The 19437-nt window shown below is 39.7% G+C and overlaps 1 protein-coding gene across 1 annotated transcript in view; it reads left to right on the top strand.

The window, feature by feature from the left end:
• MAMLD1 (mastermind like domain containing 1) overlaps nucleotides 1–19437 on the top strand; it is a 369676-nt gene that overhangs the window by 327617 nt on the left and 22622 nt on the right. The window contains exon 3 of the mRNA XM_044057170.1: nucleotides 14743–14820. Coding sequence (XP_043913105.1) covers nucleotides 14743–14820 — 78 coding nt within the window. The remainder of the gene's footprint in view (nucleotides 1–14742; nucleotides 14821–19437) is intronic.

Raw genomic sequence — 19437 nt, 5'->3', positions numbered from 1 at the left:
AAAGGAAAAAGCTTTTAGAGAAGCACCCAAAATAGAAGTATCCAGAAGGTCACTGGTATCTGATCTGCATCGAAAAGGCTCCCTAGGTTTGAAAGTGTCAGGTTTGGATAGATACTTTTGAATCACCCAACCACAGCAGCTGCTTCCACCAAGGCCTCTGTTATGGTCTCTTTGGAGTCCACCACGTGCTCGCACACACACACACACACACACTCAGTTGATCATACACCCTCATAAGCTGAATCTGTTCAGGTGTAGGCCAGTCTGGATGCCTCTTTGTGTACATCTGGTTCCGCTGTACCTACTGTTGTAACTGAGGAAGGGCATGGCAACATCCACTCAGTGAGCTTGAGGATGTCATAATTTTTCGAATTCAGTATCAAAATCCCTTTCCTATTCCAATGTCTCAACAGCATCCCTGGACCAAATTATCCAAGCATAAGTAATTTTTCACAATCTTGCCTTACCAACTACTGTGGAACCATTTTCCCAAACTTCATCCCAGTCTTACTACCAGTACTTCATGTAGCTGGCTCAGGATTTTCTTTCTCCTAAAGAACATTCAGCCATCTACAGAAAAGTAATGTGTGTGGCAGGGGCCCTTCCCCATTCCAAAAGAAGAAGGGATCTTTCCCTTTCTTAGGATTCATACTCCTCTGATTTTGAGACAGATCAGCTCTCTGTTTGAGTCGTGACATTGGTGGCACCTTATCTTCTGCATCCCAACCAGAGGATATTTTATATGGATACCTTTCAAAGAGTGAAAGAGCTCTTCCAATTGGAGCCCAACAGATTTATCCTGACCAATGTTAAATATAGGAAGTTCCTGTCTACTATAGTCTAAGCTCTTTGCCGTTCTTCTTGTGATTGAAGCCTTGGCTGATGCATTTGCTAATTCCCCTTTTGAGACAAAAATTCCCAGATTCCTTCTTCTAAGAAACCTGGCCATTTTTACTGGGTGAAGAATTCCTTCAGATATTTATCTGAGCACCCTGTTGCAGATACATCTGTGGTATCTATGGGTTCCAGCAAAATAATTGCTAAGGCTTCAACACAGAATACTGTTGTTCATCACAAGGATGGGGAAAAAACATGCCTCCACTGCCTTAGCCTTCAGGGATTTAAGCTTCCTTATATGCATTTTGATGTTCCTGGGGATTTTATTGTTCCAACACAAGACCAAGACTGAAGAGATACAAGCAAAGGATCTGAAAGACAAACATACTTTAACTTTCCAAACCTCACTTTCTAGCTAGCCATGCATTCCATAAAATATGGCCGTGATTTCGTGGCTGCATCTTGTAGGGCAGCAACTACAGGGTTATTGACAACCACCGTTAAGTCTATCCAAGAACTTCAGGAAAGACCCAAAAAAGTTTTTCTTTTATAGAAACTTGGTTGTACAGTTCTCACCTCTCCTGCTAAATGCCAAGAAAAACAGCTTATTGCTTTTCACCCCAAAAGTTTGCATCCTAAACAAAAAATAACTTCTCAATCACCTTTTCAAGCAACCCTCATATAAAACTTGTGTCCCACGCCAACCTACTTGATGCCTTTACTGATAACCACGTAAAGACTGATATTCAAATACAGCAACATGTGAGGAAAACAAGAAAACCCACAGAAAAAAATGGACTGCTATATCACAGCAAACACTTTTTAAACAGCAATGCCAAAAAATGCCTCTGTATATCTCCTAACTTCACTACTATCCACTGCCCCATCTACAACAACCTTCAGCAATGTCTACATACAAAAGCTGAACAAAGTTATAATAAGATAGCCAAATTCGACACTAACCAATCTGCAAAATCCCACCACTGTGTAGCCTTAAACAGTCGGTTGGCTAGAACTTCCATGCTCTCTGTCATCCAGTTAGCTAATGTTCATAAAATAATCTACAAACCCCCAAACTGTCCTACAGTGCTAGCCTTACTGGAACTTTACTCACCTGCTGTAAAACCATACTCCGCAAGACACGTCTGTATTAACCAGTGGTTAAACCTGCAACTATGTTGGTCTATCCTTGTACTCAAATCATGTCTCCAAAGTCTGAAATTCTATCCCTACCAACATCAGACAACAAACCAACCTATTCAGTTTTAAAAACTTGCTAACACAACTCTGTAAAAACACTTGGCTCTGCTCTTACACCATCCCCGTCTAGACTACCTTGGCCTTTACACACCTACATCACCCCTATGTAACTCAATAAAGCACATTCTCCGTATAATTCTCCTACTGCCTTCTACCCCTTTGCCATTACTCACACTCGCTACTTTTCCATATCTACTTCAGCCTCACTAGAACTTTATATCTATGTCAGCTAACACCTGTATATACTACTTGCATATTTCCCACCCCCTCTCTACCTTCTACTCATATCTTTCACACTTTCCTTTCTCGTATTTGTGCTACCCACAGTTGCAGAATTACAAATTGACATTTTTAAACCTCACTGTTTATGCCAGTTTGTAATGTAGTGATGTGTAATGGCTATGTATTATACTGATTTGTAGATTTTTTTCTGGTATAGTTGCCTTTTGCGATGGTGGTGCTGCGGTAGCATTGTCGCCTCACAGTTAGACGTTGCCCGTTCGATTCTCAGAGCGTCTTCTGTGTGGCGACATGCGTGAATGGGCGTTCCTTCATTGAAGGTTGTGCGTTAGGCCCAGCAAGCTAGCATGTAAAAATCTACTGCCAATCATTAGCGGACCAGAGTTCCACTGTGGCGACCCCTAACTGGGAAAAGTCGAAAGACACAACAACATAGTTGCCTTTTGTTTATTGCATGTCCATATTTATTCACTTTTATATTCACTTTAGGCTTTACATTTTTGTCTGTTATATAGTACTGCCTATTTTTGTAACTGGAACTTTTCTCCCCAGGTATCCTCTGAAAAGAGGATACCACAGCCCATTTGGGATACCCCAGTCAAAAAAAGCAATACATTCATAAATAAGTAAGCAGGCATGCTTATCTAAGTACCTAGCCAATTGGATTGATGAGACTTTGAAATGGCACACCATTCTTGTCAAACACTGCAGCAAGAAAGAACTAAAGAGGTCAGGGACTGATATCCTGCTTATACCACTAATCTCCTGATGCCCCGGGTGAGAGCATATACCCAGAATGGAGGGGGAGGAGTGCTAAGTGCTAGAAGTCAGGACAGTCATCCAGCGTTCAGTGGCTAAAATTTCAAGCATCATTTCTGCATAAGTGAATATCCTCAAACTGCAGGTGTGGTAAATTCCTACATAACTGTATTTTTCTTCTAGCTGGACCAACACATCCCTTGACATATAAGTTAGTTGGACGTAGGTAGCCATATTCAGTGTTAATCTGAAAGATCTTCCTTTGTCTATAAGTCTAGGTGCTTTAAAGGCAATAGTTAGCTCCTCTTACCCCTTGTTAGGTGTAGCCATTTTTCTCCTGGAGTTATATTAGTAGATGTTTGGCTATTCGTTTGCTGTGACTTACCTTAAGACATAACTCTGCCTGTGAGGTCTCAATCACACTTACGTATATCTTTTGTGTTTATTGCTGACAGTACTATTTTTTGAATTTATTATAATTATTTGCTAGTTCTATTAGTTATCCTCATCAGCAGCTGTAGTATAATCTCCATTGTTTCTGTTTACAGTGTGTTGTACTCAGTGTTGGTACACGAATAATCTTTTTCCTGTATGGTTAATGTACCATCTGTCGTACTGTTTGCCATGGTCTGTAAATATCCTATGATGGTTCCCTTTTCTGTTTTTCATGGATCCCAATGCTCAGGTTTTGGCTGAAAAGGGTCTTTTGACCAGTTCTCTCATGAGTCATCACATAATCAGACAGTCATTCAGTCAATAAGTAAAAAACATGCCCTTGAAATTCTGTTTTTACTTATTGTTTAGGTCAAAGGGCCAAGTCCTCCCAGTTTTTGCATCTCAGATTCCATTCTACTCTGTGATCTAATGATCCAACTGGCAATTTTCCAGTAACCCAGTACATCTGATGAAACATGGAGAAGGTTAGTTATACAGTGGGCGAAATGTGTAGTAATGTATATGGCCTAAAGGACACTTTTGAGGAGGTTGCTGTGAGATGGACTTCGCCTTATTGCTCCTTTTAAGTAAAGGTGTGTTGGCCCCACACACACAAAGTACATGTTCTTTTTGGCTCACTATTGCATTCATAACTTTAGCGATAACTTCCTGCATGACTTTCATAGCTGAGCTCCCTTCATCTGGCTGGCCTGGTGTCGACTTACCTAAGGGATCTTCACGTACTTGACATATAGTTGTCATCCTCACATGCTATCCTTGGTTCTTTCTTCCATATATCAGCTTGCTATAACAGTGTAGCAGAGTATGGTATTGGTCCAGGCCTATGACTAAAGAACTTTTAGAGATTAGTGTCTATTTGGAGGCTTCTTTTTTTCATTCCCTAACTGCAGTAACATTTTTTTATTGTCTGTGCATAGATGTCCAACAAACATGCTGCTAGATGTAGAAGTGTGGGGTATGTCCACTCCTGAAAAAGCTACCAGTTGTGCCTGTAAGAATGGTGTACCATATAAAAACTTCTACATCCAGTACATTTTTTTAACCTAGATCCAGAGTACCATGTGACTAGCTGTAGAGTCTGTCAACAGTTTTGTCCAAATAATTTGAAGTGAAGACAGGAAACCCTTCAGGTGTACCAACCCAAAGAGAGTCTCACAGCACTGTTAAAGCCATCTGCTTTGTCTGGTAATATGCAACAAGAGCAGGGTGTTATGGATGTCCATCTCAAAAAGAGAAAACAGAAGTGCATTCTTAGGAAGAAAGAGCCGAGACCCTTACATTGTCAAGCTAATAGGGGAAATTCCTATATCCAAGGTATCAGCTCTGTAGAGGGGATCAAACAGACCTTTAAACTGACATCTGGTACTCCTGCGGCCTCTGTAATTGTTCCTGCAGTGGTATCATGCTTGCATGTCTCGCCAGACTGAGGATAATGCCCTTCACTTCTCATCATAAACCATCCTCCCAGTGTCTGTTTTGAATTGCCACTAGATTATCAAAAGGGTATCAGAATCTCCTGATTCATTTTTAAAGTAAGCCCATACCATCAAGTCAGATTCCAGGAATGCCCCCCCCCCCCCAATCAGCTAGAATTTACAATTACCCAGTAGTTCCTTTCTGTTATGACCCTTGCTCTTCTTATCCCTAGACAGCTGCTTCTTGGTGGGCCTTATTCCCCTGGCCCCAGATAGCCACAATCTGAGGAATCTGAGGACTGGGTTAAATTAGATCTGTAATTCCTCAAAATCTGTACAACCTGCAGACAGATTCCAATCAACCATGGTAATCAGGTTTCCTGTATTCCAAGAGAAAGATGGAGGATCTCCCAGTGACAGCATCCTCCAATTCCAAGGAGGAGGAACTGGACTAGAGGTCACAGATTTCCTTTCCTCTAGATTATGGCACAGGTGTAGTGAGGAAAATTTGGCCTAGGATTCCTACCAGAGGACATTTCATTTGAGGAAACTCTGGCAGTCATGAGAGAACATCTCAACTGGCAATCTCAGAAGTGCTGTAAATACCAGAAGAGTTTCTAGGTCCTTCTTTTTCTTGGCCATTAAATGTTCTTGAAGTTCAGGAAGCTTTTTGGATGTTTTTAAACAGTATCATTGAGGAGCCAAACTTCCAACTCCCTGCCCCAAGGGACCTGACTGTTTTTTTAAGTGTTCAGGATTCTTGCAAGTTTCTGTATAAGAACTCCATTACAGACCCAGATACATTGTTCTTAGAAACTGCTAAGGACAGCAGACTGGCATCAAGAACAAATATTCTTCTCATGACAGGGAAAAGCAGATTGCTTGTCCAGTTAGGGAAAAGTGTACAGTTCAACCCTGAACGTTCACCACATTCTGGAGTATCATGAAAATATTATTAAGCAATTTAAAGATAGTGTGAAGACAACTGTAATCAGCCTAGTCCAGACTGTTTTACAGCTGGGAAGCATGCCAGACAATGTGGATGTGATGATGTGGATGCAACATATAAGGCTGCCACAACAGGTTCAGTTATCAGGAGGTACTCTTAGCTGAGGACCCAGTCCCCTGTTAAGAATGCAGAGGCACAACATTTTAATGCTACTTTGGGTAAGGAAAGGCTCTTTGGACCCCATTCTTACAATGTGTTTAAAAAAATGGAGCACAAAGGGAAGCCAATCAAGTCAGTTGAACACAAGATTCATCCACCTATTCCCAGATATAACAGAATTTTTCTCTCTAAGCAAGGGCTTACTGCCACAGACAGGGGAAAAGAACAGGTTTAATTCTCCTTTTCAGAAATGTAACAGACTGTCCCTCTAGTCAAGGGCATTATTGACAAAAAATGGCAGCAGGAAGGCAAAAATAGACCTGAGATTCCTCAGAGATATGAGCCTCCAGTAAGGAGACAACTGACAGAACCAGCTCCTCCCCCAAAAACAAAATGTAACTTTACCCCCTGTACATCTTCCACATTGCCCCAGAACTGGCAGTCAGCTTGCCTCCTGCCACCAGAACTAGTCAAGCATAACTACAAACCAGTTGGTCTTGCAAGTTGTCCCCATAGAGTACAGATAGCTGTCTATGTCCAAACCAAATACATAGGGCAGCCATCTGTACTAAAAGGCCAGGAACACCTAGTAGACCCCCTCCTAGCAGAAACGCTTGCATAAAGAACCATAGAACCTGTTCCATCTGGACCAAAGGGTTTTACTCCAGGATATTCTTTGTCTCAAAAAAGATGGGGCATGGAGACCAGTTCTGGATTTGTCAAGATTCTTAAAAATTCCAGTCCTGGACCTCTTTACTATTCTGAGCAACAGGCATCTGAGAAAAAAATTGCTCCAGTAATTCAAATAAATTTGCTTGGACAAAAGATGCTTTCTTTCAAGACTGGATTGGTCTGTCTCTTGTTGCTTTTTCTGTTGTACCCTTACTCCCTGGGCTAATTCAGAAACTGAAGGAAACGACTAGAAAATGGAAATCAAAGTCTAAACCATCTGTGAACCATAAAGAATGTAGTCTAGATTGTGCAGCCAACTTACCATAATGTACTGAAGTATTGAATATTGTAATAGAACTAAAAAAACTGGGAGAGAGAACTTGAGAAAAGAGAGAGAGCAAATTACATAGAAATAACTGGAATTTGCAGGAACAAGAAATTCAGAATAATGTTCCTGAGGAGGACGAGTGAGATTTAAGGGAAGGCAAGAATTGAGCAACTTACATAACACTGGACTGATGTAAGGTTTAAGGACAGGAAATGGAAAATGTTAATATGGTTTGTTTTCTTTTAATGTATAAACATGTTTGCCTATGTCTTAAATTTAAAAAAGCTAAAGGAAGAGAGGTTACAAATGATTCCATTTGTTCCAGTCTGGAATTGCCACTGCTGCCTCAGCATGTAAACCCCCTAACACGGTGCAGGAAGTCTCTAGTATACGACAAGCTGTGCAGACTGAGACTTTCAGCTTTCAGGCTCTGTCTCTGTTACCCTTTGGGCACTTCTTACTGGAGGACATAATAAATATCATGAGGGAAGCCAGAAGGCCAAGTACTAGAATATCCTACTTTGCTTAATGAAAACAAAACTTCTCCTTCTGATGTCAAAGGAAGAGCTATCCCCAAAGGCAGGCAGGCAGACATGCCAGTGGTTCTTCAGGCTTAGTCTGAGCTATTCTCTTCAGGTTTAGTTATGCATGGATGAAGGTACATCTCTCAGCTATTTTCACCTGCTTTCCTGTTATCTCCAACTAGTGACCAGACTTTCAGTGAAGCAGTTACAAATGTCATCCTCCATCTGAGGCCCCTAGGAGAAATGTGGTCTCAGTTTGTGTCCTGAACTTTGTGTTGGGAAAACTAACTTTATAACCATCTGAATCAACTACTTCAGTATCTCTAAAGTTTCTCACTTGGATAATTGTTTTCCTGAGAACTGTCAACCTGACAGAAGAGTTTTAGAGCTACAGATACTCTTGTGCAAAGAGCCTTTGATGGCCCTGCAAACTAACTCCTCTTTAATGCCAAACGTTATTACAGAAGTAGCCCTGAACCAAGCTATTCAACTTCCAGTCTTATTCCTTATACCCAAAGACAAGGGAGACAATACTTCACTCCTCATGATGTGTGTAGGTGGCTGGGAGACAGATAGTTCACTCCCCTGGATCTATATAGGTAGTTAGGAGACAGAAGCTTCACTCCCCTGGATGTGTATAGGTGGTTGAGAGATAGATGCTTCACTCCCTTGGATGTGTATGGGTGATTGGCAGACAGATGCTTCACTCCACAGGATGTGTATAGGTGGTTGGGAGACAGGTGTTACACTCCCCTTGGGATTTGGGTATAGGTGATTGAGGTACTACTTCAGTTTAGAACTAAATCCTTTAAAAAAAAAAAAAAACAGTTCAACTCTGTCGTCTTTGCAGAAAGCAAACAATGATTGCCAGTGACAAAACAGTTTCTGAGTTACTGAAGTACTGTTTAAACTTTAGCTGTAAGACCTATGGCAGGGTTCTGCATGGGATTAAAAAATTGGGCTACATTACACAAAGGGTTCTGCAGCTGCCATTACCTTCCCAAAAGAGTTTAGTTAATAGGACATCTCAGATACAGCCACTTGATCTTCAGTTCACACTTTCTGTATGCCCTGCAGGTTGGATGTGATATCCAGAACAAGGTATAGATTTTTCTCATGCATCCTGAGGTACATCCTGCAGTCCTTGTCTGAACAGGCATTCTACCACCCCACCTAGGTGGATCTAGCTTTGTGAATGTTCCCTATAGATAGAACTGGAACAGTGAACAGTGAGGAACATAGTATAGTTTGTGCATCCAGCATACCATAATGTAATTGTCTGAGTATGATCACTGTTGCAGTTCTGTCTCCTTCCCTCCGTCCCTTTGGTGGACCATAGGAGTTGGTGTGGGTACACATATAGCTGTCCTTACTCCCCCTTTCACATCTGTAACCTTACTTCCTTCTCTTGTTGTTCAGCTTTCCTGAGGAGGTTTTGAATTCTGCAAATTAGACTGCATTACTGGGGCAGTTCAAACTAGTATCTCCAGTGTAGGCATTGCTATGCCCTGCTTGGGATCAAGAAGGAACAAAAGTTGGCACAAGTGGATGCCACCTATATACCAGGTAAGGCAGTGTCAGACTGGCTATGGGGGAAGTGAAAGTCATGCCAGATGTCAGACATAGCCAGTGCACAGGTCTACAACAGTGACCACTCTCTTTAACACGTACACTTATGGTAAGTGTTGTGTGGATGTAGTTTAAAACACTCTCTCTCTGTCTCTGTTTTTGAAACTATGCAGATATCATTCTGCTTTGATAGGTTAACCTAACTGAAATTGTGATGTAACAAATGCATCGTTGATGGATAGTGGCATCTCCAACAGCAAACAGCCTGTCTCACATCCTGTACTAATTGATTGCTTGCATTTAGCAGTTTCTGATGAGTAGTTTGCATGCAAGTGGTATAACTACATGCAGTAGTCAAACCCCAGAGTTTGTAGAATCCAATGATTTTGAAGAACCCTAGCTATCTGGAGAAAATTACTCAAGACTTTCAAAGATGTACTGAACCAACTTTACATTCCACTCATTTGTCTTTTGTTTTTAATGTTGACACTACCTATTTTGTCTAAAACCTGTGGGAATGGTTTGTACTAAAGCTTTTCTTTTAGTTAACTTAAACATTTTAAAAATAGTATATTTGAGTTTATGTCTCAGGCTTCTAACATAGTATAGTATCCAGGCTAAACAGCTGTTATCATTGTAGAAGTTTCTGTGCATCACAAATTAATAATGTCCATGGTGGGACATGATGTTTGTAATTCATCATAAACATGGCAGGAGCCCAGTTTAAGGTGCATAGTGACATTATTGTCTGAGTTTAGTCAGTTCTGTTCATTGTGATTATTGTGGGCTTGTGTCTCTGTGCCTGCTCAGGGAAAATGAGGGAACGCTTTTTCCTTCAGATATTTTTTTAGGAGATAATAATAGTTTAAAATAAATAATTTTCCTGCAGGCAGTGCTGTTTTATTAAAGAATGACCATATATCTCTATAACTGGTAGTCAGTGGCAATAACATTACTCTTTCTATGTTTTAAAATGCCAAAATTGTTCTTCAGACTCGAGCAGAGGTCATGTCTCCAAATGATGCTGAAACTGCAATCAGTCGCAGTGCTTTTCTTGAAAAAAAATATGACTTGACATGAGGAACATCTCTTAAAGGATTGATCTGTGCCCCGTCGATTGCTTTGGTTAGATGAAAAATGCTGAGCCAGTACTCTCTCTGTCGTATTCATGGCCCCTGTAGCAGTCCATAGTTAGTGCTGCTCGACTTTTATGAGCAGGTCTTGCTCCTATCAAAGCTTAAAGATTGTTGAATTTGTTTGTACAAGACTGTGCATGTCGGATCTTTAAGGAACAAAAGCTACACAGACTTAAAAGATCAGTTTTGTTACACCACGCACTAACAATGGATCACTTACAGGCTTCAAATTCAGAGCTTACCTGCAAATGACAGCAGTTAAGGTAAGTGGAGCAACTCACGTTTTGATGATTTTTCCCCCTTGGTTCTACTTTAAGCCAAAGATGTCATATGAAAAATAAACTCGAACTTACAGCAAAAGCAGCATGTAATAAACACTAGATCGCTGGAAGAAGTTTCTTAATGTTTATACAGCGGGTGGAATGTAGTAAAGGCCAGAGCTTTAGAAGGGCCTTATTCATGTTTACACAGGAAGACTACTTGATTCCCTAGAAAACTTTTTTGAAAACAAATGCATGTGCTTTTCTAAATATGTGGCTGTACTTGTTCCTACAGAATTGTACAGAACTTAAGTTGGAGATGCTGTGCTCCAAACATTGCTGTGTAGACATGCATTGCAGTGCATTTAAAGGTTTAATCACTCATATGCCTTGTTTATAATTTCAGGACCCTTTCCTAACTACTGGGTAACTTCTCAGCATCACCTATGTTTCCCTTTATGCTAAGTCACAGTGGGCTGTGGCAAAGTATACCGCTACGTCCTGTCAGAGCTTTATAGTATGTTTTGGTGCATATTGGCCATTGATTGACCTCACCTTTCCACGTCTTCAGCCATAATGTAGATTAGTGTGGCCACCTTTGGCTTCATGTGTCATCAGTAGAGTTCCACTTTCCTGTTTGCTGCATGCTATCATAGTTGAAACCCTTGTAGTACCAACATTTCAGAGCTGTGTTAAGCAGTCTGCTAATGCGTCTGTGTGCTGAGCTGTAAGAACCATTGGCAGTTCTTGGTGGCATTATTGACTGGCATGCTTTGTTCTGACAAGCAGCCCACATTTAAAGTTAGATTTTTGGTAGATTTGTCTGTAGTGGTCTCAGCCACATACTGTTGTGAAATAAATCAGGCTTGCCTCCAAACTGCAACTTTAGAAATAAAAAGTCACACAAGAAACTGTTAATTTAATAAACAGAAAGAAGAGGATGTGACTAATGTTGACCTTTTGGCACCCCAGCCACAGATTTCCTTGATCTAAGCATATTTCCTCATCTCGGCGGTGAATGTTTTGTTTCCAGATAGCTACTAAACCCCTTGCAAGGTGTTTCACCAAAACTGTAACTCAGCCACCTTTTATTATTGGGCATGGTGGTCTACACTTTCGGAATCCCTATGTAAATCCACTGATACTGTACCTTAACCAGTCCTTTTTTCCATATTGATGTAAACCATATATGTTATTTGTATATGGCTGTGTGCTGTAGCCATTTCTAAAGTGGTTCTGAGACTAGACAAGAAGGCCATAAACTTCACAATGTTGTTCTTCTGTTTTACACCACTTTTTGAAGTATCTCAGCTATTGGTCTGAGGTTTAAGACAGGTTGTATAGTCACTTCTTTCAGTTGGGTTGTTCTCGTTATGGCAGTGATCATACACGAAGGTGAAGTTCATTAGGTCTCTTACCTTTGGGAAGGGGCAGACTAAAAGTTTGTTAGTTGCTTTGGAGTTACTGGGGTTATTATGATAAGAAAGTTGGTTGCATCTTGTTAAGTTTAACCATTATGAAACAAGTAAAATAAAAAAAAAAAGTTGAGCCAGTTGAACCTCTGTGTCATTAAGAGGACACACCTTTGGGGACATTCCCCTGTTTGGAATTTGCACTTGAAATTTTCCAGATAGTATGTCTAGGGTTGACTGTTACATGTGGTCAGACTAGGTTAAGATGCATGTTGCCATGTTCCAGGCTCCTCATACGTGATAATCTGATGCTCAGAAGGGATGAAAGGTGATTAGTAAATAAATGACCAGAGAGCAGAGAGTGTTCAGCCTTATTCCTAAGCCATTACCGCACAGTAATGTTTTTCACATCATGTTGTATTTTGTAACCTTATGTTTAAGGACATGAATCATATGAAAACTGGTTCAACAACATTTCCCATTTCTAAGTATTCAGGGATTCAAGGGACACTTCCTAGTACTTGTCCTGTAACTTAATATACTACGTCTTTTCACAGCATTGAAATACAAAAAGAAAAAAAAAAGCTTTGATTGTGTAGGACTTGAAGTAAACTACATACTTTCAGGGGAAAAAGATTTATAGAAAACTGCTGGCTGCTAGTGGCTTTCAGCAGAACATTATCCACTGACAAGCCCTCTAAACTGCATTAGAGAAGCTCACTGAAAGTACACTCAGAGATACTTAAAGTAGGTGAATTGCTGATGAGTAATGTTTGTTGATAAGATATAGGAGACAAGGTTACTTGCCACAACTAGCAGCATAACTGCCTTTGTTTAGGAAAAGGGAGGTGGTCTGTCTGTCTTCAAAAGGAGCAACAAGCATTGTTTTTTTACCATGAAAGTTCAAATGAGTAGAACTCATTTCCAGCAGAGTCCTGGCATATGTAACATGGCAAGTAGCCATGAATACACAGGTATGTGAGTATACACACATACACACACACCACAAAGCAGTGCACCCTTTTGTTTAGTTTTTACATACATACACATACATATTCTGGTATGAATTAATACAAGTCTGATATTCTGTGGAACATTAATAAAAAAAAAAGTCTATTTTGATTGTTAAAAAGGTGGTAACCAAGGAAAAACGTCAGCACCAGTGATAGTTCCAGGAAACATTAGATAGGGTGTACTACTAAATCCATTGCATTTATTCATTATCTGATTTTTTAAAAAAAGTGGAGGATAAATCCACTGGGAGGCAGATGTCACTGTCTTTTTTTTTCCTTGCGGTTGCTTTGGTAATACCACAGACTGTTGCCATGGCAGGCACACTGCATTATTATTAATGAGCATGAGGAGGTCATCTGGGGACGGTCAGATGTTTTGTACATATGCTTTTTGTATAGGTTACTAAGATTCCAAACCATGAAAAGAGCAGCAGGAATTTTGAAAATGTACCTTATTGTTGCTCATCATTACTAAAACACCAAATTTCATATTCCTTGTGAAGGAATATATGCTGCTTGAAAACTAAGGATATATGCCACTCAGAGTGTATTATTCTTAATTGCTGTATCACTTTTAATTAGGTGTTGTTGCTACCTTTACGTTCCATTGAGTGTAGCTGGACAGCAGAAACAGCCAGGTAAAATTCATTGACGAACACATCATATTGTTACTTTTCTGTAGATGACAGATTTATTTCCTTACTCATTTTATTTTTCTCTCTACTACTTGAGTGCTGTGTTCTGGAGCTGCCTCTGTCCTTAGGCACCCCGACCCATTCAGATGACAGTAGCATTTGTACACGTTCACTGTTTCATTAAGCTATACATATTTTTATGTATCTGTTAAATTGGCATTTACGAATTCCTTTTTTCTGGACAGTAGTTGTAGTATTGTAGTGATCTAAAAAATACTGTCATCATTATTCTGAGAGCATTGTGAGCGTTGTGTTTTGTTAGCTGTGTGCTCACACACACACACACACACACACTCACACATGGTTTTAAAACTTGTGTCACCTAGTCAGACATTCTTAAAGATTTTAATACAGGGAGCTTTGCTGTCTTTTCTTTGCAAGCAAATTAAAGTATATATTCAAAAACAAGCATTTGTTTATTGCTATAAGCAGTCTTATATTTTGTGCTGTTGTGTCATTGAAAGAAATTAAAATTTTAAACTGTTAGGAAGCATGCTCCTTTTTTATTTTATTTTTTTAATATAAACTGATAATATAAATCTTTGGTGGCAGATAAGTTGAAAACAATTGTCAATGGAAAACTGAAAGAGGAACTAAACCCATTTGTTATTTCTAATGACTGTTGATGTTCAAATTAATGGGTTCCTAACATAATAAAAGGTGCTGTTAGCTGATGATTTATGCCACAGTCGGGAGTAGGACAAACCAATAGCTAACACTTTGCAGGAAGTTCTCATCACTGGAGGGACTCATGCCTGGGAAAATCTTTGCCCTTACCTCTAAGGTGCAGTTAACTCATGGTTGATAGTATTTGTAGCAGGATTACATGGGATAGAGCCTTGTGAATGAGGAGTTTTGACTCTCACAATAAAACACTTTGCATTTATAGCATCACTAAATAGTTAGTATTCTATGTATACCTTCTTTGTTTACCTCCATTCGCTAACTGAAGACATGCACACATGAAGAAAATGTCATAAAAGATTTGTGATTTCGCAGAACGCCATGCTCAGATCTTCTGGTGATTAATCTGGAGACATTTTTTGCTTTATTGACAGGATCCTTCATTGGTTGCAAGAGGTCCAGAATCTGAAGTGAGACACACTCTTCTGAAGTATCACATGAGACGACAACAGGTTGAAACCTTTATTTTTCACTTTTTACTCTCTCTAAAGGGAAGATTTTTGTGGGAAATAAGCTGCTTAATGTTTTAATATGATTCTAAGCATTTACATTAGAATATTCACTTTTTGATATTTCTATTCCTATAGATTAGCAATCATTTTTAGATGCTTGCTGGTAACAAATGTGTCTGTGTTCTTGTGTTATATACACCACAAAGAAATCTTTGCCGTTTTTAGGCGCTCGATTCTCATTCTTCTCCCATGATATGCTCATTATACCTTTTTTATAATTTAATGTTTACATTTCCAAGTTACTCTTTTATTTTGCCTAATGTTTGCCCTTACAGAGGTCTTTGTGTCTGTAGTAGTAAATCTTTGCTGGGGTCTCAGTGTTTGCGAACATGGTAGTACCTTGGTGATTGCAGTGGCTGCATTATGATGGTTTAAAGTGTGGGTAGAGGAGTAGTTCATCTGTAAAGAGGATGAGTACATGCCTTTTATGCAGACGGTATGAAATTTAAGTGACAGGCAAACTGAAGACTAATATGAAATATTACTTCATATTTAAGTGGAAATGTACTTAGAAGCAAAATGCTATGGGGATATTCAAATCAGAACATGAGATGACCTCACTAACAACTGGCTCTGCTCCTGCACCAAGCCAGGCTAATACCACATAACCCCACATCAAATTTCATCCCCTAAATTTTATATTCTCCATGTATACCCCACTCCCACTTGTTAACACCACCTATCAGCTACCTACATTGAGTATAATTTGATAATTTCTTTTCTTTTGTAAGGGTGGATATATGTACATGTATTAAAGTATACTCAAATGATCAACTAAAGATGTACCCCTCCCCACAAAAAAATATATATATATATATATATATATATATATATATATATATATATATATATATATATAGGTCCCTATCAAATGATAGAAAGCTCATTTGATAGAAACTCATTTCACTGACACCATAAGATAGAAAGCTCAAAACACTGAAAACTCATTTGATTGAAACTCAAAACACTAAAAATGCTATATGCCTTTTTCCCCATGGTAGTGTGATCCTGGAGTTAGTATATATAGTTAGGGGGTGTGGGCATAGCCCCCACATAGTTTACGTAAATATTGTTTTCTCCAAACAGTTATTCATTGTAGTTATAACTATCCATGTGTAGGGTTTACAATGTTTGAAGTATGTGGGGGGCTGTGGCCCCCACACACCCCCTAACTATATATACTAACTTCAGGATCGGACTACCATGGGGAAAAGGGCAAATAGCATTTTCAGTGTTTTGAGTTTCAGTCAAATGAGTTTTCAGTGTTTTGAGCTTTCTATGCTTTGGTTTCAGCCAAATGATTTTCCATCAAATGAGTTTTCTATCATTTGATAGGGACCCGTATATATATATATATATATATATATATATATATATATATATATATATATGACTTTACTATATTGTAATAACTTTCTCCTTTTCACTAAAGTGCCTGTTGTATATTGTACCTTCTTTATTGTCTCTAGATATTTCTGTTAAATTCTATGCAAAACCGACACTGTACCTGTCAATGTTGTTCTTGTTTTATTGAGCTTTTCTCCCTGGGCCTCTGCTGAAAATGGGCTCACACCCAGACGGACTATCCCGGTCAACAAATGTAAAATAAATAAAAAATGTGTCCTTACGCTGTGCTGTTTTTCTATTGATTCCATTCCCCAGAAATCATCAAGCCTTCCTTCTGCCTATGCAGATGGTCCATTCAGTCCCCCAGAGGCAAAAGCCCTACAGTACATTTGTTCCCCCCATGGACTAGTGGCAGGTGGCATGAGGGTGCCATTGTTCTCTGGGGCATCAGGATTCTGCAAGCTGCCCTTACATATGCCCTGTATGACTTCAAGGGTGAGATGCAATGGTTGTAAATGAGGGTAGTATCTTTTCAAATGTCCTACCCCCTTGAAGGTAAGTGTCTCTGCTGGTCTTTGTTACTTACAGGGATTTCAACATGGAATTCACACCCAGGCTCACATCCCTCAACCCACCACGCAGAGAAAGGCAAGCAGGTTATGCTTGTCATACTCTCTCTGCATTCAGCTTAATATAATTTATGGGTCTATATTGCTACAGCGAACGATGTTACTTTGACATAGTTTCAGCAAAAGCTGAAAATGTCTAATCCGAAGAACAGTGATTTCTTTCCTAGGGAAAGAAATCGCTGTTCCAACCCCCGCAAAAAAAAAAAAAAACACATTACCCACTTCCAAACACATACACGCATACCCAATCCTAATTATACCCCCCCAAAAACCAGTAAACAACTAAATACACATATGCACATAACCCAAACATACATTTAATGAAAAAGAAAACAATAAACTTTTTAAACCATATGCACTTACCTTAACCCATACCCTAACCCTAAGGTCAGTAACTCTCGCACATTTACATAAACAGCTCCAAACACATACACACTTACCTTAACCCATACCCTAACCCTAAGGTTAGTAACTATTGCACAGTCACGCTCGGGAGCTATACCGGACAAGGGACCACACTACACTTCAGAACACGGCAAAACAATGAAGCGGTCAAGCGACTTCTTTCCCAGGGAAGAATTTCGCAGAACAGCCGCTTCACTGTTTTGCCTCTTCGCTCTACATGTGTCGACGAAAACGCATTCGACATATTGCGTTTTTGTTGAACTCATAGGAACCCATAATTTATATATATATATATATATATATATATATATATATATATATATATATTATTTGCACCAAACTACCTCATACATCAGACCAGTTGGTAGCAGTTGCCTTCTTCAGTGCTTTATGTACCACTTTTTCCCCATGGAGCAAATACGCTACAGCTGATTCATTCCCTAGGGCAACAATGTATGAATTGGGAGTGGGAGCTGCTGTCCTCATGCTAAGGAATCTGGGATTTCTGCTTTAAACCTTTGTGTACCCTGCACATGCCTGAAGTGCCCAAGGGGGTGATGTTAACTGAGCCTCCACAATGTGTACATCTTTTTGGATACTTTATCAAATGCCCTCCCAACACACACACACACACACACACACACACACACACACACACACACACACACACACACACACACACACCTTGTAGACAGCACCGCCTTGTCATCCCCTGCCTTCACCAGAGATTGTTACACAGAAAATGTGCCCAGACACATGCACCTATCCCTTCCCCCAAAGATATGTAAGCAGGCTTAGCCTTCTCATTCCTTTCCTTACACATGCCAGAGCCAGCATGTGACTAAGCTGCTAGCTGAATTCTGGTCACCTGGGTCATAGTTAGGACTTTTTCCTTCTGTGCCATCAAATGTGGTTCAGCTGATTAGAGTTCTAATCTTGATGTAGTTTTAGAATCTTTATAATTTGTTCTACTGTGGTGCTCCCAGTGTAATGGACATGCATTGTAGATCTAAAGATAATTGAGAGATTTGTTGCCCTTGCCTACAGTGTGGTATTTGGGAAATAGTCACATTCTTCTGTCTTGTTTACCACTGAACCCTGGGAACCTGTATGGCCAACTGCTCCTATTACCAGCCCAACCTATTTGGCATATGGTGACATTCTGATTTTTGGCCCTGAGGTATTCATTGTGAGGTGTGTTTCTACTCTAAACCCCAAGACTCTATGTATGAAGACCATTACACTGAGTCCTGAGATGCTCTGTATGGAGATCAGTCCCACTGTAAGATGTTTTTCATATGGGACACTATTGCAGTATTATCCTTTATGTGGGATTCGGCCATTGGCCTGATTCTCAGACCTCTGCAGGCATAGGGTTGTGAGCTAGGCTCCCTCCAATACAAGAATGCAAGGCTGTATCTCAGGTAAAAGAAGAAATCTACTCATACCACTTTTAGTTTCTGTTTGCCATGGGGACACCAGGTTCAGTGAAACCCAACATTGTCCACCCTCTGCTCTGATATGTCATTCTCCCACACTCCCTTGACTGACATATACCAACTCCAAGGTCATACAACAGTGAGGAAAGTGCAGTCTCCGTGATCGCCAAAAGTTTCCAGCTGTAACACCTCAAATAAAATGGCATTCGAATAAAAAAGCAATTGGATCCACAAATTCCCTTCTTGTTCGTGATTCATATGAAGTATGCCTGATCCCCTGTTATAATTCTGAGACTAGTAGTAACAAGTCCCAGTTATGAAAAAACAAATACAAAAATGCAGAACAGTAAATTTTGAGCATCACTATTTGCCTGCCCATTAAAGTTGATTTTTTTCAGGGATCCCCCCCCAAAAAAAATATGTATATACTAAACCTTATTGTCTTTGTGGGCTCTGATCAGCTGTATAAACTTTTTGCTTTTTGGAAACAAAAAGGAAGTATTCTGAGAAAGAGCAATCTCTGACTATGTATGTATATGTATATATAAGTTCACTTTTTCACTTATTCAGTCATGCTGTCCTGGGGCTCACAGCTATGAGTCTAAGAATATCATTTTTTTTGTCCACAGCATATAACCATGTTTACTGCATGTTCATGTTAAGTCTTGATGAATGACTGCCTGATTCAGGCAACCAGAGACAGCAGGAGCTTGAAATAGCCTAACCAAGATGGACAT

This window comes from Protopterus annectens, chromosome 15.part0, assembly GCF_019279795.1.
Source record: "Protopterus annectens isolate FY-2018-M chromosome 15.part0, PAN1.0, whole genome shotgun sequence".
Lineage (NCBI taxonomy): Eukaryota > Metazoa > Chordata > Ceratodontiformes > Protopteridae > Protopterus > Protopterus annectens.
This window is presented reverse-complemented; position numbering and strand designations above follow the sequence as displayed.